This window comes from Pristiophorus japonicus, chromosome 1 (assembly GCF_044704955.1).
Source record: "Pristiophorus japonicus isolate sPriJap1 chromosome 1, sPriJap1.hap1, whole genome shotgun sequence".
In the NCBI taxonomy this organism is placed as follows: domain Eukaryota; kingdom Metazoa; phylum Chordata; class Chondrichthyes; family Pristiophoridae; genus Pristiophorus; species Pristiophorus japonicus.
The window spans coordinates 256,357,859-256,385,286 of NC_091977.1; the positions used below are offsets into that span (position 1 = coordinate 256,357,859).

At 45.5% G+C, this 27,428-nt stretch overlaps 1 protein-coding gene across 10 annotated transcripts in view; it reads left to right on the top strand.

Moving 5' to 3' along the window:
- The window catches only part of LOC139270052 (multiple PDZ domain protein), a 401,342-nt gene that overhangs the window by 165,740 nt on the left and 208,174 nt on the right, over positions 1 to 27,428 (top strand). For 7 of the 10 annotated variants that reach the window (XM_070888410.1, XM_070888412.1, XM_070888415.1 and 4 more), the window contains exons 17-20: positions 3,159 to 3,347; positions 3,566 to 3,775; positions 7,693 to 7,818; positions 12,799 to 12,960. In XM_070888410.1, coding sequence (XP_070744511.1) covers positions 3,159 to 3,347; positions 3,566 to 3,775; positions 7,693 to 7,818; positions 12,799 to 12,960 — 687 coding nt within the window. The remainder of the gene's footprint in view (positions 1 to 3,158; positions 3,348 to 3,565; positions 3,776 to 7,692; positions 7,819 to 12,798; positions 12,961 to 27,428) is intronic. The other 3 variants (XM_070888414.1, XM_070888420.1, XM_070888411.1) reach the window with 2 other exon arrangements.

The window sequence follows — 27,428 nt, forward strand, 5'->3', positions numbered from 1 at the left end:
TGCTGATACCTACAAGCTCTGGCTTTGTGTTTGCCTCCACACCTCCAACATGAGCCGTTGTTGGAAACAAAAGGTCCATTACCAGTCAATCGTCTCTGACTGTCTCTGTAACTGTCCTTAAGCGCACCATTGACAGGTGCTGATGGCCCCATTACTGGCCGCATTGCCCCTTGCGATGGCATGAATCGCCGTTCAGCTAGCCATTGTCTCTGCATTCCCCCTTTGGGTTCGACTGCATGCTCGGGCATGTCCGATTGCCCCTGTCTGCCTGGAGAACTGTGTGCCGCATTAACAATGTTGACTCCCTGTCCATTTGCTGCATTTAAACCAAGATTTTTGTCATACATCATTCTGGTCTCTTCCTCCCTTGAGATAAATGTCTGGGCCATCAAAGCCGCCGTTTCCAGGGTCAAGTCTTTGGTCTCAATCAGTTTCCTGAAAACCCCAGCGTGTCCGATGCCCTCAATAAAAAAAAGTCTTGCAGCAGCTCCGCTCTGCATGCATCTGGGAACTTACATAGGCTTGCCAGTCGCCGGAGGTCTGCCATGAAGTCTGGAACGCTTTGCCCTTCTCGCCGCCAGTGCGTGTAAAACCGCTGTCTCGCCATGTGCATGCTGCTCGCCGGTTTAAAGTGTTCCCCGATCAAGTTGCTGAGCTCTTCAAAAGTCTTGTCCGCCGGCTTCTCTGGCACTAGAAGGTCTTTCATCACGGAGTACGTCCTGGATCCATAAATTGTCAGGAGATGAGCCCTGCGTTTGTCGGCCGAATCCTGTCCCAGCCATTCCTTAGTGATGAAACCTTGCTGTAGTCTCTCAATAAAATCGTCCCAATCATCACCAACACAGTACCTCTTGTTTGTGCTGCTAGTGGCCATGCTCGCGTGATTTAAATCCCAGTTTCTCGTCGCCAATAATATGTCCTTACTATACAGTACAAATGCACACGAGGCCCATACTTGAGAGAAGGTCACTCTGTGATCAGTAACCTTTATTAGCCAGCACTGAAGTGCAGAAGATGGGTGGAGCTTCCCCTGAAAGTCCAGGTTAGGAGTGTCTCCAGCAAGTTCACCACCTCGTGGTCAGTGTTCTCACGGTGTACAACTTCGGTCAATTTATACATGGGTTACAATGACAGTTGAATACATGACATCATGACACACTCCATCTTTGAAGATCTATGGGCTGAATCTTGCCAGGGGCGGGCTGTGGAGTTTCTGTGGGGAAATCCAGAAGTTCGGGTTTCCTTGCATGCTGTGAAGTTTTGACTTCACGGCATGCTTAGTTTTGCTTTGACAGGTTCCCCGCCTGGAAGTCAGCCTTGTTAACAGGCTTGACTCCCAGTTGGGCGGGGAGCACTCCAGAGCAGCCCGTATCTGCAGGTAAGTCTAATATCATTGCTAGTGGTCGTATGGGGTGCAGGGACGAGGTCCAACCCCTAACCCCAAGAGGTGAGATAAGGGGTCCAATCCCCAACTCTGGGAGGGGGTGGGGCGGGACGGCGGTAATCTGCTTGGAAAAGGAGCTTGGCAGGCTGAGGGAGGGGGGGGGAGGTGGGCACTTGCCTTCTCCCCGAAGCTGTCCTCACCTCCCATCATGTATTGTGTTTCCTGAGGCCTGGGAAACCCACCCAGCCAGCCAGGGTTAAACCTGCAAAGAAGGTTAAAGCAGAGGCCCCCAGCCTCATTAAAATATTAAATTGGCCAACCCACCTCCTGGGAGCGGGTTGGCTGCCAGCTCCTTGATCCGTCTCCGTTAACCCCGGCGGGGTGGGGTTGGGTTTGAGATTTTTTAAGTTTTAACATCTTGCTCGACCCAGCCCACCTGTTTTGGGGGGTTAAGATTTAGCCCAATGTGTCTGTACCCCTAGATTACTCCGTTCCCCTCTGTTTGGAGATTAATCATTTAGGTGTACCGTTCTTTTTCCCAAATATACCACTTCACATTTTGATGCATGGAATGGTATCTGCACTTATTTTCACTCTGCTATTGTCTGCATCCTCCCACAATCTCACTTGCATTCTTCCTCACAGTTTGTTGTCCTGGTTTGATATCATCAGCAAACTTCCTTTCATGCCTTTGTCCACATTGGTAATAGAAATAGAGACTAAATCTCAAGCGCCTAGCACTACAGACATCCCTTAAATCTGTAAACTTTACCCCTACACTTTACTCTTTGACCTCTAATCAAACCGTTATCCATGTGGCGTCATTCCCTTTAATAATTTAATTTAATTTTCATAGCCAGTATATAATTGGATGCTTTCAGACAATCCATATATACAATGCCCATTATTTTTCTTTTATCTGTACACTTTGGGCTGGATATTAACTCGGAGGCAGGGGGCTGCTTTGAAGTCAGGAAATCCAGAAGCAAGGGTTTTCCTCAGGTCCTGCCGAATTTACCGGCAGGACCTGATTAGCATTTTTTTTCTCCATTTTCCAGTTTGCTGCCAGCCAGATTGAGAGGCTGGCTGGCTGTCGGCCGAGTAGGCCTTTGGCTCCAGGCAGCAGCCGGGTAACAAAGTGGAGGGAGGGAGGGAAGGCGGGGTTGTGTGGGGGGTGGCGGGGTGGTGGAGATGGGGAGATAGGAAGGATCCTGATGGAGGTGTTTGGAGGACTAGGGGGGAGCCTTGAAGGAGAGGTGGGTGGATGGAGATCAGAAGGGTCGCGGAGGAGATCAAAAGTGTTGGAGGGGGGCAAAGATCTGAGGCCCAGGGAGGAGATTGGAATGGTTGTGGTGGAGGAGATTGGAGGCCGCGTGGGGAAATCAGAAAGGTGGTTGGGGGGTCTGATTGTGGGGAGGGTGGGTGAAACAGGTAAATTGGATCCAGCAGATTAAAATTCCAGCAGTGTTAAAATTCACCCTTTTGTGATTCCTTCAGAAAACTCAATTAAATTAGTCAACCCCAACCTGCCTTATACAATCCATTCTGACTTCTCCTTATTAGCCCATACCTTACTAATTTTGTCCCATGATGGATAAGGTGCAAGCTAATACTTTCCACAGAGGGGTATGTCAAAAGTAGGATGTCCATTTATAATGGGCTTGATGGGCCAAATAGCCTTTCTTGCTTTGGACTTTCTTTTCTTCTTTAAATTTGTCAATAAATGTATGTTTTAATCATGAGCTTTTTATTTTAAAAAATGCTGTTTTTCCAGATGCGCATCAATCTAAATGAGTTTACTGCAACATCTGAGACAGATGATGGTGATGTGGTTGAGATCGAAAGAAGGGAGAGTGGTGTGGATGCGCAAGGATCTCATCTAGCGATGTGGGAAGCTGAAATCCAAAACATAGAACTAGAGAAGGGTAGCTCAGGACTTGGGTTCAGCATCCTGGATTATCAGGTATGTAATTCTGGTCTGCCTCTTAACAGGTTGTATGGCAGAGACTTCAATGTCTTAAGTTTGTTTTAATTATACGTTCATTTCCAGAGGATACATAGATTATACAATGACTTACTTTCAAGGAAACATTTTCAAATTAGAGTTTAAAATAAAAGTTCATTTTTTTTTGTCTTTTCAGCTTTAATTTATTAACATCATTTTTGCACTTGAAACCACAGGATCCAGTTGACCCAGTACGAACAGTTATCGTGATTCGTTCATTAGTGCCCAGTGGTGTGGCAGAACAAGATGGCCGACTTCTTCCAGGAGACAGACTCATGTTTGTCAACAGCATCAACTTGGAGAATGCTACTCTTGAGGAAGCTGTTCAGGCACTGAAAGGTGCATCAGGAGGCAAAGTTAGAATTGGGGTAGCCAAACCTTTGCCAGTAAGTCTTTAATTTTTTTTTGATATGTGAGTTAATACAACATGGATTGTGGCTTTCTTCCAGTGCACGGATGTCAAATTCCATTTAAATGATGAGCCTGATTTGATATTCTGGCATTTGCTGTGGCTCATATTAACCAAAACAATGTGGACACCTTGGGAATAGAAATTCTGATGCATTTCATCTGCTTTTTGGGCGTAAAATGGACACAATGTATAGCAATTTCTCAGCATGAGGTCTTGCTCCTAATCTATTGGTCCTTACTGTTTTTAGGCGTATCGGACGGGCTGTCTGAGATATGCAAAGAAGGGGCCTGCCCCAGTTTCAGGACACTTTTGTAAATTGCGTGAAAAATTAGATAGCGCAAACGCTGTGCAAGCTCCGACTAGTTTTTCCAGTTCTACAGCGGCCCTTAAAGGGACTGCTGGCGGTCGCTGAAGAAATGATCGGGAAAGTTTTTACTTCCTCTTCTGTGAAGTGTGGAGGAGCAGGACTTCTCCTCCAAGCTGCAGAGCAGCACAGCAATACTGTGGGCTGCTGCTGGCCCCTACTTAGCACTCTACCATCTCACTGCATTCACTCCTCCAGTTGGATCTTGCAATGTAAAATCAGGGCAGGCAGCTGTACAGTGTGAATGTTCAGTCACCATACTACGCCACCAGTGGAAACAATCTTACACTTATTTACTCACAATAAAGTGCCTAGGTTTCATTCACCCCTTTACTGGCTGCTCCACACTCAGCGCCGCTCCAACTGACCATGCTGCTGCTCCTGCTGCTCCCAGTTCTGCTGGAAATGCTGGGCCCCAAGCCTACCCCACTCCATTCCATTCGCCATTTTCTATTTCCCCTCCCTGCTCAAATCCCAATCCCTCTGACCCCAATTTCCCGAGACTTCCCTCTCCCTCGAACCCCCTGTCACTCTTTCTCCGGCCACCGCCGCAAGTCCCCCAATCTCAGTCTCCCTCCCCTTTACCGATCTCCTGTCTCCTACCTAATCTCAGGGCTGGAAAATGGCGACCAATCATGCACCTCTTCCCACATTGTCTGTCTCGCTCTCTCTCCTCCACCAGTTGGTTCCATTTCCAGTTATTCCACACGATTGCTAGTAAGCGATGATGTCTTGGAGTGGAGTGGTGGGGCTCCTGTGGCGCGAAATTTAAAAAGCGCAGTTCCCCCAGAATATTAGAAATAGTGTCTGGGAGATCTGTGTCCCATTCCAGGAGACGGCAGCTTTAAGCACCGCACGAGGTGGCGGAGGAGGGGTGAAACTGTGCGGCGGGCTGTACATTTGACATCCCTATTCTAGTGCAGAAGCATTTTTTTCAAATGCATTTTTTTTAATGCTTTTTGGAAGAAAACTACAAATAAGGATATCTTTTTGTATTTGATTTTATTTAATCATTTGCTCAAGTATACTTGTATTAATTGCAAGATGGATTGGACTAGGTCAGGATGACTTTACATAGGCTACTGCCCTAGGAAATAAGATTTTTGGGCTCAATTTTCCCCGAGCCCGTTTCCTGGCGTATTGCCAGAGCTGCGCCGCTTAATTAGGTAAATAAATGTGCCAGAAAAAAATCTCCGAAGTTTCCCCAATGTTTGGGCTGTAATCTGCAGCCACGCAGTGTGGCCAGTCACCTCAGGGGGTGGAGCCTGCGGTCTGCACTGGAAAAAGGAGCTGGGCCTTCTGCACATGCGCGGGGAAAAAAACTGATGTTCTTGACGTCGCTGAAATGGCAGCGCATGCGCAGTAGAGCTCAGGGAAAGGCGAATGGCAGGCAGTGTTGGATTGTGGATGGCAGCCATGAGAGGTGGCAACAGGGAATGGACAATCAGCATCAGGCCACAGGACTCATTTTAGATCCTTTAAGACTGCTCAGTGGTAAGTAAATAACATCACCACCTAGTTTGGAGACCGGGCTTAAAGGACTCAAGTCAGAGGTAAGTAAAATGAATAGGGAGCGTAATGATGACGGAAAGCAGGCATGACGAGAATTTCAATCACGGGAAAGCATTACAGGAAATAAGTCTGACGGTTTAGTAGAAGAGAGGGGGAGAATATGAGATAAAATAGAGCTAATTTGAGAGAGGAATGGCATCACGATTACAATACCAGGCAACTGATACATCTCTCGAGACTGAACTCATAACTACCACCCAATACCATCAAAGATCAGTGATGCAAACCTAACGCAGCAACTGAAGTATTTCCTTGTAGTAGAGTTTCACTGCAAATGGAAGCAACAGTGATGTCCTACTATGCAGGAACAATTCTGCTGACTGTAAACTCTCCATTTTATTAGGGGTTGTACTTCGAGCTTGCTCCCTCCCCGCCGTGCCTCTCCGGTCGTAAGTGAGTGCCGGTCCAGCTCTCCTCCGCTTCCTGCCCCTAGCCCAGATCGAATGGCCTCCAATGTACTTACCTGCGCCGATTTCTTTAACTCTCTGCAAGGGTTTTCTCGAGAGGCCACATTCGCTGGCCTAAGTAGAAATGAAGTAACTATCAGCTGGCCAAAGTTGCCTAAATGGCCAGAATTGGCGTAGGTGGCTGGTAACGCCCCCTTTTGAGGAAAAAAAAATGTACTTAAAAAAACGTAACTAAATGAGTTATGCTGGTGCAAGTTGATTGGGGAATCTGGGGATTTTTAAGTTAGGCCAGAAAAAGCAACCTACTCCAAAAAAAAACGCCGCAAATACTGGGGAAAATTGAGCCTGTAGTTTCTAAATGTAATTCTACATTAGACGGTAATCCCCTCTTCTAATCCCATCCGCCTAAACTGAACTTTTCAATCAAGTTTAAGGTACGTGTCAATCAAGTATAGCTCTAGTACAAGGTGACACTTCTCTTCATAGTCATTAGTACCCTCTTTGATATTGTTGTGCCATTTAACATGATGCTGTTTCGGTAACTGCAGCTGTCCGATTCGCCACTGAGAGGATGTTGCTGGAATTTGCAGATTACCACTATATATTGAGAAGCTTACTCTAGCTTTTTGGAATTTCAAAAGCTGGGTAACTCAGCTCTGCTTTGGTTTTGAAACCAGCTGTAATCAATCTGATTTAGTGATTACTTTATTCTGAAGGACTGGACTTGTGAAAGCTCATGTCTGGGGAAATTCAAATGAGGTTTTATTAGCATGATGTTTTTGCAATATGACATTTCAGTTGAGCAGTCTAAAAGTAGCCGAGGAAAAATCTCAATAGGGCAAATAGGTTATTACTGATTCCTCTTTGACTTAAGTTGGATGGTTGAAATAATTGGGCTGAAGTATGGCTAAGCAATTTGTTGTACTGCTCGTGTTTGTGCATCTGGTGTCTGAACAAACACTCGAGAATGGATATATTTTGCACTTCAATTAAGTAGCTGTTTGTAAGCTTTGAGATATGAACCTGCTTTTAATAGCACTAACTTAAGCGTTTGCTTTTTAATAACCAGCTTGTATTTCAGCTCTTGTATTTCAGTGCATTTATCTTGCATGCATCTACTTTAGTGATTTTTGGATGCTTCGCCATAATTTCCTTACTGCTTGTGCAGTTGATATTAAACAGTGAAGCTACAGCTTAAACTGTGATGAGAAACAACAGTGTTCCTTGCTGAATGCATAGTAGTTGGGCCTGAGGTTCAATGGTCTACTTACTTGGGGAAGTAGTGCATCAGTAGTTTCAAATCTACCATTCAGGTGTATTAATGAAAGACCCAGTTTTGCTGTACAAACCAACATTTTATTATGTTTTAGCTCACGGTTGTTGCCTGTTTTCTCAATAATATTGTGAAGGCTAGGTCACTGCAAATTGATATGAAAAGTTGGGCATTCTTATAAAAATAGATTAAAAATCTCCTCTTTCAAATTAACCATAGTGTTTCAGGTATATCCATTTTGCATGTCTGCTGCACTCAAAACTCCACTCTCTCAGCAGTTTTCTCCAGAAGAGGGAGATGTGCCTACTAAAGAGGAATCTTTACTCTCCTTGGGTCAGCCTTGTGACGGTGATGAGGAGGAGGCAGCCGATGCTGCCCTTTTTCATGCAGAGCTGGCACTGGTTAGTTACATTTTCATTCTGAGCTGCGCATCTGTGCGCATCTTTATCTGTGCTTTTCTGTCTACTAACTGGCATCATAAATCAGTGTTGTATTGTACACTTGGTCTAGCCTGTGCAAGTATGAGTTAGGCTTGAACTGATTATCTGTGGCATTTGTCAAAGATTCTGAGTCAAGGATGAACTGCTCGAGGGGATGGTGAGGATTAAGCAATAGTATTAGACATTAGTAATAGCAGCCTGGAGACTACTGATTGCCTGTCTCAACCATAAATGATCTGGAGCTGGGAGTCACAAGCACAATAACTACACTTGCAAATGATAGAAAGCTAATGAATTTGGTGATTTAAAAAAAAAGCAAGACTTGCATTTGTATAGCACCTTTCACGACCACCAGATGTCCCAAAGCGCTTTACAGCCAATGAAGTATCATCAAAGTGTAATCAGTTTTGTAATGTAGGAAATGCGGCAACAATTTGTGCGCAGCAAGCTCCCACAAACAGCACTGTAATAATGACCAGATAATCTGTTTTTTTTTTGTTATGTTGATTGAGGGATAAATATTTTCCAGAACACCAGGGATAACTCCCCTGCTCTTCTTCGAAATAGTGCCATGGGATCTTTTAGTCCATGTGAGAGAGCAGACAGAGCATCTTATCTGAAAGATGGCACCTTCGACAGTGCAGCACTCCCTCAGCACTGCACTGGAGTGTCAGCCTAGATCAAGTCTCTGAAGTGGGACTTGAACCCTTCTGCCTCAGTGACAAGAGTGCTACCCACTGAGCCACAGCTAACACTAGACTCCAAAACTGAACAGGCTGGGCTACAGGGGAAATTTGAATATATTTGGGAATTGGCAGATATGTGGCAGGTGAAATTCAATGTAGAGAAATGCAAAGTGCTTCACATGGGGACAACAAATCCAGGAGTGGATTATTACTTAAATGTAAAGAAAATAATGTGCATGGAAAATGAAAGATTTGGGGAGGTCCTGAGTGACAATCGCAATAATGCTTGGTAGCAGTGAGTAAAGCAAACCAGTTGTATTAAAGGATCAATATTGAGCCTAAACACTGATGTCATTCTGACACTTGGAGCAACCACACTTAGAATACTATGTGCAGTTCTGATCCCCGCAGTACAAAAAGGATATTGCTGCTATTGAAAGGATACAGAAGAGAGCAACCAGAATGATTGAGAGGATGGATAGATTGGATTATGAGGAACGATGATGTAAATTGCGCATGTTCTTACTGGAAAAGACAAGGTTGAGAGGTGATATGATTGCTGTTTATGGGATTCTAAAAGGACTAGATAATGGTGACCATGACGAGCTGTTTCACCTTGTCCAGAATAGTAGAACCAGAGAACACCCCCTGCGCCTGAAGGGGAAAAATTCAAACGAATCTGCAGGAACATTGGGCTCAAGTTTCGGACCCTGGCTAGAACGGCGCACATCGGAGAGCCCCGCCTAATTTGTAGAACTGAAAAAGCGACAAATACTAACCTCGCGATTCTCCGATATCTGTAGGGCCGTTTCCAGCTCGGCGCCAAAATCAGTGCCGGCAGCTGCGCATGTGCGCAGCAGCTCCTGGCCCTCCCAGCGCGGGTCCTGTCTCCGGGCGACGACCATATCCCTGGCCGAAGGGACGTCGCCCCTATCCTGGGCTGAGTGGCCCGACAGTACTTACCTCTTCCACGGTGGCCCGCCCGGCTGGCATCTCAGTGGGGCCGGGCCCCGTCCATAGTCCTTGGCGGCGGCGGGCCCTGCCCAAAGTGCTGGTCGGCGGCGGGGCCCGCCCGAAGTGCTGGTCGGCGGCGGGGCCCGCCCGACCGGCATCTCATAGGGGGGCCCCTTCCCAGCACGCTGTTGGAAGGCTCCCGGTGCTGCAGTAGATGAGTAGAAACGTAATTTTTTATTTATTGATTTTTTTTAAATTATTTTTTTAAAATTTATTTTTGATTGATTTATTGATTATCATTTATTATTGATGATGTCTCTTTATTTGTAAAAGTGAAGTGTTTAATGCTTGTAAACTTCCCTTCCCCCCCCCTCCCCATCTCTCGTTCCCTATGCCTAATTTATAAAGTGTAGGCAAGGTTTTTCTGAGCGTACAAAAATCTACACTCCATTCTAAGTTAGTTTGGAGTAAGCTTTTGTTGCCTAAACTTGCAAAACAGGCGTAAGCGGCTGGTAATGCCTCCTTTTAGAAAAAAAAACTGTTCTAAATCGAAACTATTCTAACTCACTAGAATTGGAACAAACTAAATGCCGAGAATTGCAATTTCTAAGATACTCCATTCTAAACTAGTTGCTCCAAAAAAATAGGAGCAACTCGAGCCGAAACTTGAGCCCATTATTTCAATGAGAACGTGGTAAATCTATGGAACATGCTCCCTCGAGAGACAGTGGAAGTTGATAGTATTCATTCAGTGAAAATTAATTAGATTTCCTTCAGAAAATATTATTTTGGGTTCCAGTATGAGTAATTTCAGACATGACATGGTAAATGTGGTAGGCTTGTGAAGAGCAGTTCTCTTTGGACCTATGGTTCCCAAAGATTTCCACCATTGGCGTTTTCCTTGCCTCATGTCTGGGTCTGTTGTAGACTAATTGATGGAGTTGTTGACCAATCACAGCAATCAATCTCTCTTATTGTATCATGGGACTACCAGGGTGATAGAAGGTGAACTAGATGGACCTTGGTCTTTTTTCGTCTAGCAATTCCTATGTTTCTGTGTTCCTATGTAATCTGGCAGTACGACTTCCACTGACCAGTAATGAAAAGCATACGTCCAGACATTAGGAACTAAAATGTAGTCAAACACTTTTATTCTCCTGGTGTCTGCTGCCACTGTATAAGAAGGCAGCAGTTCCTTATCTATGGGATTCCACTACCAGAGGAAATTGTGTCACTGGCATAGAAATACGGGCACGCCCATTTTTGGCCGCGAGGGGGATGCAGGGTTCCGTCCCTACGTCAGCATGGTGAAGCCCATCAAACTGCGCATAGCTGGTGACGAATCATAAAGTTTAGTGCCCAGGGTGGGAGGAATTGGAGGTGGGGGCGGGGGGGGGGGGGGAAATCACGAGCTGGTTGGGGAGGAACACTCCTGCTCCTCTCGACTCCACATTCAGGTAAGTAAAGGGATCTTCCTGCCGGCTAGCATCATGTTGTGCTGTGCAAGTTCAGCATGTGGGAAGTGAAGTGTTGGAACATTTGAAAAATGAAAACTGGTCCTGAAAGATGCGCAGGACCCAAAATGTTAATGAATTATTCTGCCCTTTAAATATTCCTGAGGGATGCACTTGGCGCTAGTGCATCTGTCTTATTTAATATGATGGGTGTCTCACTTCCGGCCAGAAAGGAAATGTGTGCATGCTTCCAGCCTGCCATATTGGAAGATTAGGAGGCCGCTTAGCGCCTGCGTAACAGGTGCTGCATGGCCAAATTTCTCAGCCTCTGTATCTGCTCTATTGAATTCTTTCATAATTTTAAACACCTCAATTAGATCACCCCTCAACTGTCTAAATTCAAGGGAATACAACCCAGATTTATGCAACCTAACTTCATAATTTATCTCTAAGTTGATATTTTGGTAAACATGCGCTGTACCCCTTCTAAAGCCAGTAATGCCATAAGGAATAGATACAGAGAAGCTACTTCCTCTGGTGGGGAAATCCAGAACAAGGAGCACAATCTTAAATCTAGAGCTAGGTCATCCAGGAATAAAATCAGGAAGCACTTTTTCACACAAAGGGTAATGGAAATGTGGAATTCTCTCCCACGAAATGCTGTGGATGCAGGGTCAACTGAAATTTTAAAGACTGAGTTTGACATTTTTATTAAGTAAGGATAACATGGGATATGGATCATAGGCAGGTGAATGGAGTTGAGTTACAGTCAGCTACGATCTAATTGAATGGTGGAACAGGCTTGAGGGACTGAATAGCCTACTCTTGTTCCTATGTTTCAGTTAAAGAAAATTTCTGATGAAAATGCCATGTCATAGTCTGGTTTATTTCCTAATCTCAACAAATAACTTTGTCATAGATGGACCAAACTTGTAAAATTAACTGCTGTGCTTGTGTCATAACTGTTATAACTATAAAGGTAGCAAGGATTCAGAGTTTGTGGAATAAATCTGTATGTGTTCATTGTGCTGTACATCATCTGAATTCTTGAGGTTGTGTGGATGAAAGTGCAACCATTTGCAAATATAGAACAGAACCTTTTTTTGAAGAGATGGGGAAATTGTCAATTAACAATTTCCCTCTGACTTTGTACAAGGGGTGGGCGGTGGTGAGGAAACCAGACAGGACTATGTATAAAATTGCTTACTCGCAACTTTACTTGACAGGGTAGATGCAGAGAGGATGTTTCTTCTCGTGGGGGAATCTAGGACTAGGTGGCATAGTTTCAGAATAAGGGGTCGCCCATTTAAAACGGAAATGAGGAGGAATTTCTTCTTTGAGGGTCGTGAATCTCTACCCCAGAGAACTGTGGAGGCTGGATCATTTATTGTGGAGATAGACAGATTTTTGAACGATGAGGGAGTTGAGGGTTATGGGGAGCGGGCAGGGAAGTGGAGTTGAGACCAAGATCAGATCAGCCATGATCTTATTGAATGGCAGAACAAGTTCGAGGGGCCAAATGGCCTCCAACTACTCCTATTCTTATGTTTTAATGTGTTAAAATTATGATTTTTCTAATACTTGCATCACCAGTGAGGAAAGAAAGGCTTTAGTTTCTGAGTCTTTTAAGAATAGGCATCAATGTCAGGTCAACATAAACGATGAACATCTTCTGTGCTCCATAGTGTTGCTTCACAACTCTGTGGTCTCTCTGACCGATTATGAGAACCATAACTAGATTTGACAGTTTGTTTTGACAATGTAAAACACTTATATAAAATTCAATAATCAACTTTTCCTCCTATGTGCATGCAAAGGGTAATTAATCTCTGTGTATTAATTTCTAGGTAGAAGCAACTGAACCAGACTTTGCTAATGAACAGACATTTGATAGTGAGTTATCTTTCGAAGGAGAGGACATACATCAGGCCTCCACCGTGGCCTTGCATGGCAGTGCTTGTAGTGAAGACCTGAGTGTTAATCTCTCAATTCCATCATTTATTTACAAGGTAATGAACCTGCATTACTTTAAATGAAACTGCCACTATAAATGTGAATATTCAATGGGTTGTCATTGTAATTTGTATAGTGCTACAGCTATCTTCCTGAAAATACTGTATATTTCACAGTGTTGAATAAATCCTATCATATCAAAATGTGGACAGGGAGAGTAGGGGAGTTCCAGAGAGGAGGATCAAACTGGCTGAAGGCTTTGCCATTAATAATGGGATGAAGGGAGCTGTGCAGAAGATTGGTGTTAGGAAAGGAATGCTCAGGAGAGAATATAGGACTGGAGGAGATTACAGAGGTGGAGTGAGGTGAAACCCGAACGAGATTTAAAGCCAAAGCTGAGGATTTTATATTTAATGTTTTGAGGACTGTAAGCCATTGACTATCAGTGATAAGAGTGTTGGACAAGCAGGACATAGTGCAAGACAGGATGTATGTAACCAAGTTTTGGACAGGTTGAAGTTTATGGGAGGCCAGTAGGCGAGTATTTGAGTCCGGAGCTGAGAAAGCCACTTGGAAGTGTTTCAGTGGCAAAAGAGTGAGGTAGGAGTCGAGACAGACAATTTTGTGGGAAAAAAAAGACTTGCATTTAGATAACACCTTTCACGACCAACGGATGTCTAGAAGCGCTTTACAGCCAGTGAAGTATTTTTGGAGTATAGTCACTGTTGTAATGTGGGAAGTAAACAGTCTTGTTGATGGATAGGATGTGAGGTTTGAAGCTTAGCTCAAAGTCAAACACAACACTAGTGGTTATGCTTGGTCTGGTTCAGCCTGAGAGTGTGGCTGGCAAAGGGAGTGGAGTCAATAGCAAGGGAGTGGAGTATGGGGCAGGGGCCAAAAACACTGGCAAGCTATTTGACAGCACAGAGGCAGTTGATGACCTGAGCAAAGGGGTGGTGCGGTAAAGCTGGATGTACATGTGAAAGCTGGCCTATGGATAAAGTCACTGAGGGTTACCATGTCAATTAAGGAAGAGAAGAGAGTTAAAGCTTGATTTTTCAGGTCTTTTGGGGTCGGGGGGCTGGTCTCAGTGAGGTGGGAAGGGAAGATAAGCCATTGCTGGAATTGTACTGGCTACATTTGGATAAGTTGGAATTAAACCATGCAATGGTTAGTCTAATGGAGCTGGACGACAGAGGAAAGGCATTATTGAAGCATAGAATAGTACAGCACAAAAGGAGGCCATTCGGTCCATCGAGTCTGCGCTGGCTCTTTTGAAGTGCAATCCAGTTAGTCCCACTTCCCCTGCTCTTTCCCCATATCCCTGCAATTTGTTCTCCAAGAATTTATCCAATTCCCCTTTGGAAGGCTACTATTGAATCTGTATCCACCACCCTATCAGGCAATGCATTCCAAATTCTAACCACTTGTTGCATGAAAAAGCTTCTCCTCATGTCGCCTCTGGTGATTTTGCCCTTAAATCTGTGCCGTCTTGTTATCGACCCTTCAGCCATTGGAAACCGTTTCTCTTTATTTACTCTATATAAATTCTTGTAGAGTCAAAGAAACTGCACAGAATGAGGCCATTCAGCAAATCGTGCCGGTGCGGCTCTTTGAAAGAGCTATTCAATTAGTTTCAATTACCTTAAACCTGTGTCCTCTGTTTACTGACCTTTCTACCATTGGAAACATTTTCTCCTTATTTACTCTATTAAAATCCTTCATGATTTTGAACACCTCTATTAAATCTCTCCTTAACCGTCTCTTCTCCAAGGAGAATAACCCATCTCCTCTAGTCTACACATAACTGAACTCCAGGATCCCTGGTACCGTTCCAGTAAATCTACTCTGCACCCTCACTCAGGCCTTGACATCCTTTCTAAAGTGTGGTACCCAGAATTGGACACACTACTCCAGCTTGGGCCTAACCAGTGAATTATAAAGGTTTAGAATAACTTCATTGCTATTGTACTCTATGACATGCAAGCCGTGATCCTGACCAACAGATCCACCACAGACCCAATCCACGTCCGGACTCGAGGTCAAGCAGGGCTGCGTCATCGTGCCAATCCTCTTCTCGATCTTCCTCACTGCAATGCTCCACCTCACACTCAACAAACTCCCCGCTGGAGTGGAACTAAACTATAGAACCAGTGGGAACCTGTTCAACCTTTGTCGTCTCCAGGCCAGATCCAAGACCGTCCCATCCTCTGTCGTTGAACTACAGTACGCGGACGACGCTTGCATCTGTGCACTTTCAGAGGCTGAACTCCCAAGTCATCGTCAACATCTTCACCAAGGCGTACGAAAACATGGGCCTTATGCTAAACATCCGTAAGACAAAGCTCCTCCACCAACCTGACCACGCCACACAGCACTGCCCCCCAGTCATCAAGATCCAAGGCTATGTAGACAACTTTCCATACTTTGGGAGCCTATTATCAGCAAGGGCCGACATCGACGATGAGGTTCAACATCGCCTCCAGTGTGCCAGTGCAGTCTTTGGCCACCTGAGGAAGAGTGTATTCAAAGATCAGGCCCTCAAATCTGGCACCTGCCCTCTATGGCTCAGAGACGTGGGCCATGTACAATAGACACCTCAAATCGCTGGAGAAATACCACCAATGATGTCTCTGCAAGATCCTGAAAATCCCCTGGGAGGACAGAGTACCAACGTCAGTGTTCTCGATCAGGCCAACATCCCCAGCATCGAAGTACTGACCACACTCAACCAGCTCCGTTGGGCGGGCCGCATTGTTCGCATACCTGACACAAGACTCCCAAAGCAAGCGCTCTACACGGCAAGCGAGCCCCAGGTGGGCAGAGGAAACGTTTCAAGGACACCCTCAAAGCCTCCTTGATAAAGTGTAACATCCCCGCCGACACCTGGGAGTCCCTGGCCAAAGACCGCCCTAAGTGGAGGAAGAGCATCTGGGAGGGCGCTGAGCACCTCGAGTCTCATCACTGCGAACATGCAGAAAACAAGCGCAGGCAGGGGAAGGAGCGTGCGGCAAACCAGACTCCCACCCATCCTTTCCCCCAACGACTGTCTGTCCCACTGTATTAGACATTACAGTCGTCTGAGAACTCACTTTTGGAGTGGAAGCAGGTCTTCCTCGATTTCGAGAGACTGCCTATGATGATGGCGCTATGCGTCCATTTATAAATTAAAGGATCTCGTATGCTTTTTTTAACAGCCTTCTCAACTTGTCCTGCCACTTTCAAAGACTTGTACATACATCCCCAGGTTGCTCTGTTCTTGCAGCCCCTTTAAAATTGTAACATTTAGTTTATATTGCCTCTCCTCATTCGTCCTATCAAAATGCATCACTTCACACTTCTGTGTATAAATTTATTCTCATGTGTCTGCCCATTTCACCAGTCCCATATGTCCTCCTGAATTATGTTACTATCCTCCTGAATTATGCTACTATCCTCCTGAATTCTGTTACTATCCTCCTCACTGTTTACTACATTTCTGAGTTTCATGTGCTCTGCAAATTAGGCCTTGTATACCCAAGTCCAGGTCATTAATATATGTCAAAATGGGCTGCAGTCCTAATAATGACCTCTGGAGGACACCCCTGTATCCTTCCCTCCAGTCTGAAAACCACCGTTCACTACTACTCTCTGTTTTCCATCTTTTCACCAATTTTTTATCCATACTGCCACTGCGCCTCAATTTTTCTTATAAGTCTATTAAGTGGTACTTTATCAAACACATTTTGAAAGTACGCATATACATCACCCACACTGCCATCATCAACCTTCTTCATCCCTCCATCAAAGAATTCAATCAAGTTAATCAAACATACACGTTTTGCCTTTAACAAATCCATGCTGGCTGCCATTTGTTAACCCATATTTTGTCTCGGAATATTGCCTCTAAAAGTTTCTCCACCACTGTGGTTTATCCTTCTCCCCTTTTTTGAACAGGGGTGTAACATTTGCATTTCTCCAGTCCTCTGGCTCTCCGATGTCTAAGGAGCATTGCTATCTTCACCCTTACTTTACTCTGCAACCTAGGATGCATTGCATCCGGACAGCATGACTTCGAGTGCGGACTGAGTGACTTTTCTACTTTATAAGGTTTCATGGTCAACTATGTTGAATACTATTCAAAGGATGAGAAGGGATAATGCATTACAGACACCGAGGATGCAATTTAGGACTTCGGCCAGGACTATATTTTTTTGTTCATTCATGGAATGTGGACGTCGTTGGCCATACCAGCATTTATTGCCCATCCTTAATTGCCCTTGAGAAGGTGGTGGAGAGCCGCCTTCTTGAACCGCTGTAGTCCGTGTAGTCAATGTACTCCCACAGTGCTGTATGGGAGGGAGTTCCAGGATTTTGAACCAGCAACGATGAAAGAACGGCTATATATTTCCAAGCCAGGATGGTGTGTGACTTGGAGGTTGTGGTGTTCCCACACACCTGCTGCCTGTGCCCTTCAAGGTGGTAGAGGTCGCGGGTTTCGGAGGTGCTGTTAAAGAAGCCTTGGTGAGTTGTTGCAGTGCATCTTGTAGATGGTACACACTACAGCCACGGTGCGCCGGTGGTGAATGTTTAAGGTGGTGGATGGGGTGCCGATCAAGTGGCCTGCTTTGTTCTGGATGGTGTTGAGCTTTTTGAAGCTGCATTCATCCAGGCAAGTGGTTCTCTCATAAGGGAAATAGCGAGATTGGAGAGATGCAAACAGTTTTAGGAGCAATGGACATGGACCTTATAGGTGATGAGATATTTGAGGACCTTGGAAAGGAAAGCAAGTTTAGAGCTAGAGTGCCAATTGGAGAGAACAGATCGGTTGAGTATGTATTTTGAGGAGGGGTTGATGATGGTGGTTTTGAGTAGAGGAAATCTTTTGACAGGTAGCATGAGGACCAAGAAGGGGAGTTGAGTGGCAAAGAGTTGAGTTTCAATGAGGATCGAAGGAGTTTGAGGTGGATCTCATGCCAGCTGAACTTGAAGAAGGCAGGAGAGTAACTGCAGAAGAAACTGGGCTAAAGTGTGTAAAATGCTGGGGAAGATTGCAAACTGAAGGTGAGTGGAAGTGGGGTACAGTTGGAAGGAACCGACCGGATGCACGGTCTTATTCTTGCAAATGAAGAAATACATGGGATTCTCATATTTGATGTTTTTGAGGTAGGAAGGAAAGAGAGATTTAAGGAGATGGAAATGAGCATAGAGTGGCTCTTCCCTTGGAACTTATCCTGATGTAGTACGTGGTTTTGGCTGAGTAAAGCAAAACATAGTGTAGTGTGAAGTGGTTAAGTCACAGCTAGCAGTGAATGACTAGATTAGTTTGTACTCTTTTGTCTTGAGGAAGTGAAGATATGGGATGTACTGATGAGAATGGCACTATGGAAACTAGATTTGCTGAGAACAAAGCTATCACAGATGGACTGAGGGAGCTGTTAAGCAAGTCTATTGCGTGATGGTGTAGTGACAAGTGGGGGGTCAAAGTGGAAGGGGTTGGGAATTTAAGAGCGATGGCGTGATGGATCTAGAGGAAGAATTTTTGCCTTCGGCATACAGTGAGAATATTGGATTTGCAGTGGTAAGAAACAAGAAGTGGTCAGTAATCAAGAACTTGGGTGCAGAAATGTCACAAAAGATGGCAAGGTCAAAGGGGCGACCTAGGCTATGAATAGACTAAATTTATAAAGAGTGACATTGGGAGTGGACAGGAGTGCAGTGAAATCAGAGGAGAGAAACATAGAAAATCGGTGCAAGAGCAGGCCATTCGGTCCTTCGAGACTGTACCACCATTCAATACGATCATAGCTGATCATGCAACTTCAGTACCCCACTCCTGCCTTCTCTCCATACCCCCCTGATTCCTTTAGCCATAAGAGCCACATCTATCTCCCTTTTGAATATATCCAACGAACTGAACTCAACAACTTTCTGTGGTAGAGAATTCCATAGGTTCACAATTCTCTGAGTGAAAAAGTTTCTCCTCATCTCGGTCCTAGATGGCTTACCCCTTATCCTTAGACTGTGACCCCCGATTCTGGACTTCCCCAATATCGGGAATATTCTTCCTGCATCCAACCTGTCCAATCCCGTCAGAATTGTATATGCTTCTATGAGATCCCCTCTCATTCTTCTAAATTCCAGTGAATATAAGCCTAGTCGATCCAGTCTTTCTGCATATGTCAGTCTTGCCATCCCGGGAATCAGTCTGGTGAACCTTTGCTGCACTTGCTCAATAGCAAATACATCCTTCCTCAGATTAGGAGACCAAAACTGCACACAATACTCAAGGTGTGGTCTCACCAAGACCTTGTACAACTGCAGTAAGACCTCCCTGCTCCTATATTCAAATCCTCTCGCTATGAGGGCTAACATGCCATTTGCTTTCTTTACTGCCTGCTGTGTACCTGCATGCCTACTTTCAATGACTGATGTACCATGACACCCAGGTCTCGATGCACCTCCCCTTTTACTAATCTGTCACCATTCAGATAATCTGCCTTCCTGTTTTTGCCACCAAACATTTATCCACATTATACTGCATCTGTCATTCATTTGCCCACTCACCTAACCTGTCCAAGTCACCCTGCAGCCTCTTAGCATCCTTCTCACAGCTCTCACTGCCATCCAGTTTAGTGTCATCTGCAAGCTTGGAGATATCACATTCAATTCCTTCGTCTGAATCATTGATATATATTGGAAATAGCTGGGGTCCCAGCACTGAACCTTGCGGTACCCCACTAATAACTGCCTGCCATTCTGAAAAGGACCCGTGTATTCCCACTCTTTGCTTCCTGTCTGCCAACCAGTTCTCTATCCACATTAATACATTACCCCAATACCTAGAAAGCTAGAGCAGTTGAGGTGGAGGTCACTTGGTGCAGAGGTTAAAGGAGACAGAAGAAAGGCTATCCTGGGGAAGAAATTTATATGGGGTTTGGGAGTGGTAGATGATTGAGTTTTAAATGAAATGTATGAGGGATGGAAGTGAGTGAGTTTCCTAAAGAACAAGGTGCTGGAGGAGTGGAGGAGAGCTGCCACAATGGTAATTTGAGTGAGGCAGGTGGTGGAGAGTGTAGCCCGAGGGCAGGCTGCTTCTGTAAGGAGGAAAATGTTGGCACCCACGAGTCATGTATCTTTCATTACCAGGATGTCAATAAGATCATGCATGATAAGGATTTGTATGTCAGGGGACTAGTTTGTGAGTGAGCAAACAGCTTAGAGCGATATATGGAGATCATCTTCTTCATAGGCAATCCCTCAGAATTGAGGAAGATTTGCTTCCGCTCTAAAAATGAGTCCTTAGGTGGCTGAACAGTCCAATTCGAGAACTACAGTCCCTGTCACAGGTGGGACAGATAGTCGTTGAGGGAAAGGGTGCGTGGGACTGGTTTGCCGCATGCTCTTTCCGTTGCCTGCGCTTGATTTCTGTGTGCTCTCGCCGATAAGACTGGGTGCTCAGCGCCCTCCCGGATGCACTTCCTCCATTTAGGGCGGTCTTTGGCCAGGGACTCCCAGGTGTCAGTGGGGATGTTGCACTTCATCAGGGAGGCTTTGAAGGTGTCCTTGCAACGATTCTTCTGCCCACTTTTGGCTCGTTTGTCGTGAAGGAGCTCCGAGTAGAGCACTTGCTTTGGAGTCTCGTGTCTGGCATGCGAACAATGTGGCCTGCCCAGCAGAGCTGATCAAGTGTGGTCAGTGTTTCAGTGTTGGGGATGTTGGCCTGGTCGAGGACGCTAACGTTGGTGCGTCTGTCCTCCCAGGGAATTTTCAGGATCTTGCGGAGACATTGTTGGTGGTATCTCTCCAGCGACTTGAGGTGTCCACTGTACATGGTCCATGTCTCTGCACCATACAGGAGGGCGGGTAGTACTGCAGCCCTGTCGACCATGAGCTTGGTGGCAGATTTGAGGGCTTAGTCTTCAAAACCTCTTTTTTACCTCAGGCGGCCGAAGGCTGCACTGGTGCACTGGAGGCGGTGTTGAGTCTCGTCGTCAATGTCTGCTCTTGTTGATAAGAGGCTCCCGAGGTATGGGAAATGGTCCATGTTGTCCAGGGCCGCGCCGTGGATCTTGATGACTGGGGGGCAGTGCTGTGCTGCGGGGACAGGTTGGTGGAGGACCTTTGTCTTACGGATGTTTAGCCTAAGGCCATGCTTTGACTATGATTTGGAGTACAGCCTCTAAGTGCGCAGATGCAGGTGTCGTCCGCGTACTGTAGCTCGACGACAAAGGTTGGGGTGGTCTTGGACCTGGCCTGGAAATGACGAAGGTTGAACAGGTTCCCACTGGTTCTGTAGTTTAGTTCCACTCCAGCGGGAGCTCGTTGACTGTGAGGTGGAGCATGGCAGTGAGGAAGATTGAGAAGAAGGTTGGGGCGATAACGCAGCCCTGCTTGACTCTGATCCGTACGTGGATTGGGTCTGCAATGGATCCGTTGGTAAGGAACATGGCCTGCTTGTCGTGGAGCAGGGGCAGAATGGTGGCGAACTTTTGGGGGCATTCGAAACTGAGGAGGACGCTCCATAAACCCTCGCGGTTGACAGTGTCAAAGGCCTTTGTAAGGTCGAAGAAGGCCATATATAATGGCTGGTGCTGTTCCCTGCATTTTTCTTGCAGCTGTCGCGCTGTAAAAACCATGTCCGTTGTGCCCCGTAGGGGACGAAATATGTACTGTGACTCTGAGAGGAGCTCCTCAGCCACTGGGAGAAGACGGTTGAGGAGGACTCTAGCGATGACTTTCCCAGTGGCTGATGATAGGAAGATTCCTCTGTAGTTGCCGCAGTCGGACTTGTCCCCTTTTTTAAAGATGGTCACGATCACTGCATCTCTGAGATCTCCCGGCATGCTCTCCTTCCTCCAGATGAGAGAGATGAGGTCATGTATCCACGGCGACAGTGCCTCTCCGCCATACTTCAGTGCCTCAGCGGGGATTCCAGCCGCACCCGTAACTGTTATTCTTAAACTGTCTTATGGATTTTTCTAGCTCGAATAGTGCTGGGATTTTACTGAGGTGGTGGTGGGTAGCATGCTGCGGGATGGAGTCGAGGACACTCGAGTCAAAAGCAGAGTCTCGATTGAGGAGATCTTCGAAGTTTTCCTTCCAGCAGCAAGGCCCTGACTGCCTCGGTGCCCTTGATGAGTGTTTCCCCATTCTTGGCCAGCAGTGGGTTGGTGCCTTGGGTGTTTGGCCTTGGGTGTTTGGGCCGTAGATGGCCTTGACTACGGTGAAGAATCCTCACACATCATGGCTGTCGACCAGCTGCTGTATCTCCTGTACGTTCTCCATCCATCTCCTGTTCTTTAGGTACTGGGTTTTTTGTTGGACCTCGGCCTTAAGCCGTCTGTAATGCTGCCTTTCTGCTTCCGAGTTAGGTTGTTGTTTAAGGCTCAGAAAAGCCCTGTGCTTGCGATCTATTAGCTCTTGCATCTCCTGGTCATTCTCATCAAACCAGTCCTGATATTTCCTGGTTGAGTAACCGAGCGTCTCTTCACAGGTGCTGGTTATGGAGGCCTGGAGGGCAGACCAAATGCTGTGGGCATTCTGCCATGTTAGCTGTGAGGCGCTGACTGTAAAGGGCTCTCTTAGCTGGGTCTTTGAGTGCCCGGCATTGACTTTTTTGCGGCATTGCTTCTGCTGCCCTCGCCACTTTGGGGCTATGTTGATGTCATTGATGGATCGGATTAGGCGGTGGTCCGTCCAGCAGTCGTCAGCTACTGTCATGGAGTGGGTGATGCGCACATCCTTGCGATCCTTGGCTCAGACGATGACATAGTCGAGCAGGTGCCAGTGTTTGGAATGAGGGTATTGCCACAATGCCTTGTATTTGTCCCTCTGGTGGAACAAGGTGTTGGTGATGACTAGGTCATGTTCTGGACATTTTATCAGGAGTAGGGTACCGCTGGAGTTGGTTTTCCCTACCCCTCGCTGCCTATCACACCTCCCCAGGGGGCTATGTCCTTGCCGACCCTGATGTTGAAGTCACCGAGGAGGATCAGTTTGTCGTCCGCAGGGACGTGGGACAGGGATTTTTTGAGGTTGGAGTAAAAAACCCTCTTTGGTCTCATCTGTTGCATCGCGTGTTGGGGCGTTCGCACTGATGACTCTGGCGCATTGATTCCGGGGTAGGGAGAATCATGAGACATTCGTTAACCCCGCAGTGGCAGTCTTTGAGATGGTCGACCAGCTCGTTTTTGATGGTGAAACCGACTCCGTGGAGGCGGTGTTCTTCCTCTGGTTTTCTTTTCCAGAAGAAGGTGTAACCTCCACCTTATTCCGTGAGCTGGCTTTCCCCTGCCCGCCGGGTCTCGCTTAGGGTGGCGATGTCGACATCAAAGCATCTAAGTTCCCGGGTAACTATGGTGGTGCGGTATTCTGGCTTGTCTCTGTTGGAGTTGTCCATGAGGGTCCTGACGTTCCAGATCCCGAAATTCATGTTAAAGGAGTGGAAGATGCCTGTGCGTGAGTTTTTTTAACGTGGGGTGGCCGTTGCATACCGGCTACCACACAGGCTTAGCTGAGCAAGGTCTTGGTCCAATGGCAAGGGGTCCAAGACGACTGGAGTCCAGGCACAGCTGTATGAGCCTCATTGCCTACGGCGAGATTTTGGCCGCAAGCTTGGCACTGAGTAGCGTCTTTGATGGTAGGTGGTCTGAGGCTTGGTTTGGGGTAGGAATTGACAGGATCGGCGCTCTACTGGAGTTCGGTGTGGAAGGTCAGGGTGGTCACAGCCATTGTGCTCCCCACGTGCTGGAGGTCAAGAGGCCAGGTCACCAGTGGGGAAGGAGAGGCCCAGTCGTCGCTGAAGGAGGAAGAGATGGGCAGCGATTGTCAATCTGCAAGTGGGCTCAGGACAGTATTGGAAAAAGGGCGAAGGATGTGTGTGAGGTTGGAGAAATTAACGACCAAGCAGTGTGCTGGGCGAAATGGCTGGCGAAGGATGAGTAGGTTGAGTGAAGGCTGCTGTGGGAGAGTTTGTGGCAGATAATCTGGACTTGCTCAGGAGGGATTCATGCTTTAGATGACTGCAGGAGAGAAGGTACGCTGTGGAAGGAGGGATCAAAGGAGGTGTGGTGTTGGACAAGGGGGCGCTGAAATGCAGCAAAAGAGGACAAGAGCAGGGCTCGGAAATAAAAATAGCAATAAGCTCAGGTGTGGAGTAGCAAGGTTGTGCTTGTAAATAGGCACAGAGGCACAAAAAAGATCTGATGATCAATGGAACAATCTGAGTGAGGGCCAAGAAGCAGTAATGGGATGAGGTGCAAAAAAGCCTGGAACAGTGACCAGTCAGCTGAGAATTTGGAACCAGTAGAGGAGAGGTATATCGAGGAGTGGAGTAGAATGTCAGCCAAGTCGCTCGTGAACTTTGAGCCAGAAAGTGCAGTGGATTCAGGGAGCTGAAGGAGAAATAGAATCTATGAAGGCAGCAGAAGTTGAAATAAAGGATCAATGTCTCTAAGAATTTGGCACTGTACGGGAGTAACTTTTATCGTTTGTTTGTTCCTCATCCCAGGATGCACACAGTGATAGTTAGAAAAGCTGCTACTGAGACATTCAAGAATGCTAAGTTCTAATTATTATGGGCAATGTTAATGTCCCACAGAGCCTACAGCGGCCCAGTGGTAGAATATTGTAGAACTGTTTCGTCTGCAAAGAAAACTCTTCGTCCTGGACTCGAGAGTATGTTGTCAGGTAGACCAGTGGGCTTCAAGATATAGAAGTCATCCTGATTCCTAACCTGTTTCTTTGTTCCTTCTGACTTGAGCTTGCTCTCATTGATGTCAGTCCCAAAAGCCAAAATACAGGCTACAATGCAAAGAAACATTAATAAGCTTCTGAAGCAGCTCTGCCTCCATTTAAATAGCCGTGCCAGACCTTTGAAACCGACACGTTTTTTTTTTACTTTACATGGTAACTCAGCTTACTGGATGGGACATGTGATATCTTCACAGAGCGCAGCACACACAGCTTCCTAACATGGCAGGCAGCTCTCTCGGAAGTCTCCGGAAATCTGCCTGGGCTGTTTATTAATAACCTTGCACTTGTAGTACACAATACGTCCACATCCACCATGTGGCGCTACAACCATAACAAGCTGACAGACATTACACTTCTCCCTCCTTAATGAAGAAGCCATCATAACAAATATCATACATAACTTTCATGTTTATACATAACACAGGATATAAACTTATTTTTTTCCATATTTACAAATTTAACTTTACCACTTATTTTCTGTTTCGAAGAGGATACCTTCACTCTCGAACACAACCTTCCAAACATGGTGTCGATTTCACACTCATTCAAGGCTCATTTTGAGGAACGTTTTCCTCCACGGAATTTCCTTGATTTTCATTTGAACTCACTCTAACTTCAGGCTCATTGTTCTGATTCTCTCCTGGATTTGTTTCCAGTACATTGGATTTACGATTTGCTACTGGTATAGCAAAACTATCTGATGAGTCAGAAATAATTGAATCATTCCCACCTTCAACTCCTTCCATGTCTGTCGGTAAAATATGATCAATATGAACAAACCTAACCTGTCCATTATCAAACATCTTTACCAAATATGTGCGAGGACCACATATCTTCACCACTCTTCCTGGTAACCACTTTAACCATTTATGGTGATGGTTCTTCACTCTCACCTTCTGGTTTAATTTCACACTTCTCTCTTTTACTCTACCTCTATCATGATTCTCTTTCTGTCTTAATTGTGTCTCTTATACGGACTGTGCCAAATTTGGCTTTAACAACGAGAATCTGGTTCGAAGCTGTCGTTTGAGAAACAACTCGACTGGTGTTCTACCAGTAGTTGTATGAGGAGTATTTTGATATGTAATCAAAAAATTAGCCAATTTGTGATCCAATGACAACTGTCGTTTCCTTGGATTTGGATCTAACATTTGTTTTACGAGGGCTCTGCTGCACCATTTGAAGCAGGATGGTATGGTGGAACCTTGGTATGTTTCACACCATTTTTGCTTGTGAATTGTGCAAATTCTTCTGAAAGAAATTGTGGTCCATTATCCAAAACAATTTCTTCAGGGAGGCCAAATGAAGAAAATAATTTTCGTAAAATGTCCAATGTTTTACTTGTTATTTTCCACGTTGGAAACACCTCAACCCACTTCGAATGGCTATCAATCACAATGAACAATTGTTGTCCTTCTAACTCAGCAAAATCAATATGTAGCCTTTGCCACACCCTGGGAGGCCATTTCCATGGTTGTAATGGTACTGATGGTGGTTGCTTGCTTACCAATTGATATGTCGTACAATGACTCACAATGTACTCTATATCTTTATCGAGACCTGGCCACCATAAATAACTGCGTGCGAAACTCTTGGTCAAGCATATTCCCAGGTGCTGGTCATGGAGGTCTCCAAATAATTTGGACTTGAATTTATTTGGTATAACCACTTTTGCACCCCACATGATACAATCTTTATCTACTGATATAATTTATTCCTATGAATGAAGAATGGATGTGTATCTTTGTCTGTTACCTGGTTTGGCCATCCATTTGCGATATACTCATACACCTTTGACATCACTGGGTCACGTTTGGTTGCTCTACCAATCTCTTCAGCTGTGACTGGCAGTTCATCAATGTATGAAAAATAAAACACTTCTTCCCTATTGGGTGTAACTTGTGATGGGGAAGGCAATCTGGACATTGCATCAGCATTATTGTGATCAGCTGATCGTCTGTATTCAATATCATATGTATATGCTGACAAAATCAAAGCCCATCCCTGCATTCGGGCTGCAGCGAATGTTGGAACTGGGGACTTTGGATGGAGGATTGCTGTTCGGAGCTTATGGCCTGTAACGATGGTAAACTTACGACCATACAAGTATTTGTGAAAATTCTTGACCCCAAAAATTAATGCCAAAACTTCCCTTTCAATTTGTGCATAATTACTCTCACTGGCACTGAGAGTGCTTGAAGCAAAAGCAATTGGTCTCTCCTCCCCACTACTTAATACATGAGAGATTACTGCCCCAACTCCATACGGAGAGACATCACATGCTAGCTTAATCTCCTTAGATATGTCATAGTGAACTAACATGGTGCTCTCTACCAATTTGCTTTTACACTCCTTGAATGCTGTAATGCATTCTTTTGACCACTTCCAGTGGACCTGTTTTTTTTCAAAAGTTCATTCAGTGGATGTAATACTGCAGCCAAATTTGGTAGGAACTTCCCATAATAGTTCAAAAGACCCAAGAATGAACGAAGTTCAGTGACATTCCTGGGAGTGGGTGCATTTTAATTGCATCCAATTTTTTCATAGTTGGATGTAAACCATCTTTGTCTACTCTGTACCCTAAGTACTCCACTGAGTTTTTAAATAACTCACACTTACGAGCAAACACTCGTACTTTGGGCTTCTCTAGCCGTTTGAGGACTTCATGCGATATGTTTTTATGAATTTGCCTATTTGGTGCTGAAATTAGTATGTCATCCAAATAACATACTACCCCTTCAATACCTTGCAAAATCTGGTTCATCATCCCTTGGAATATGGCAGGGGC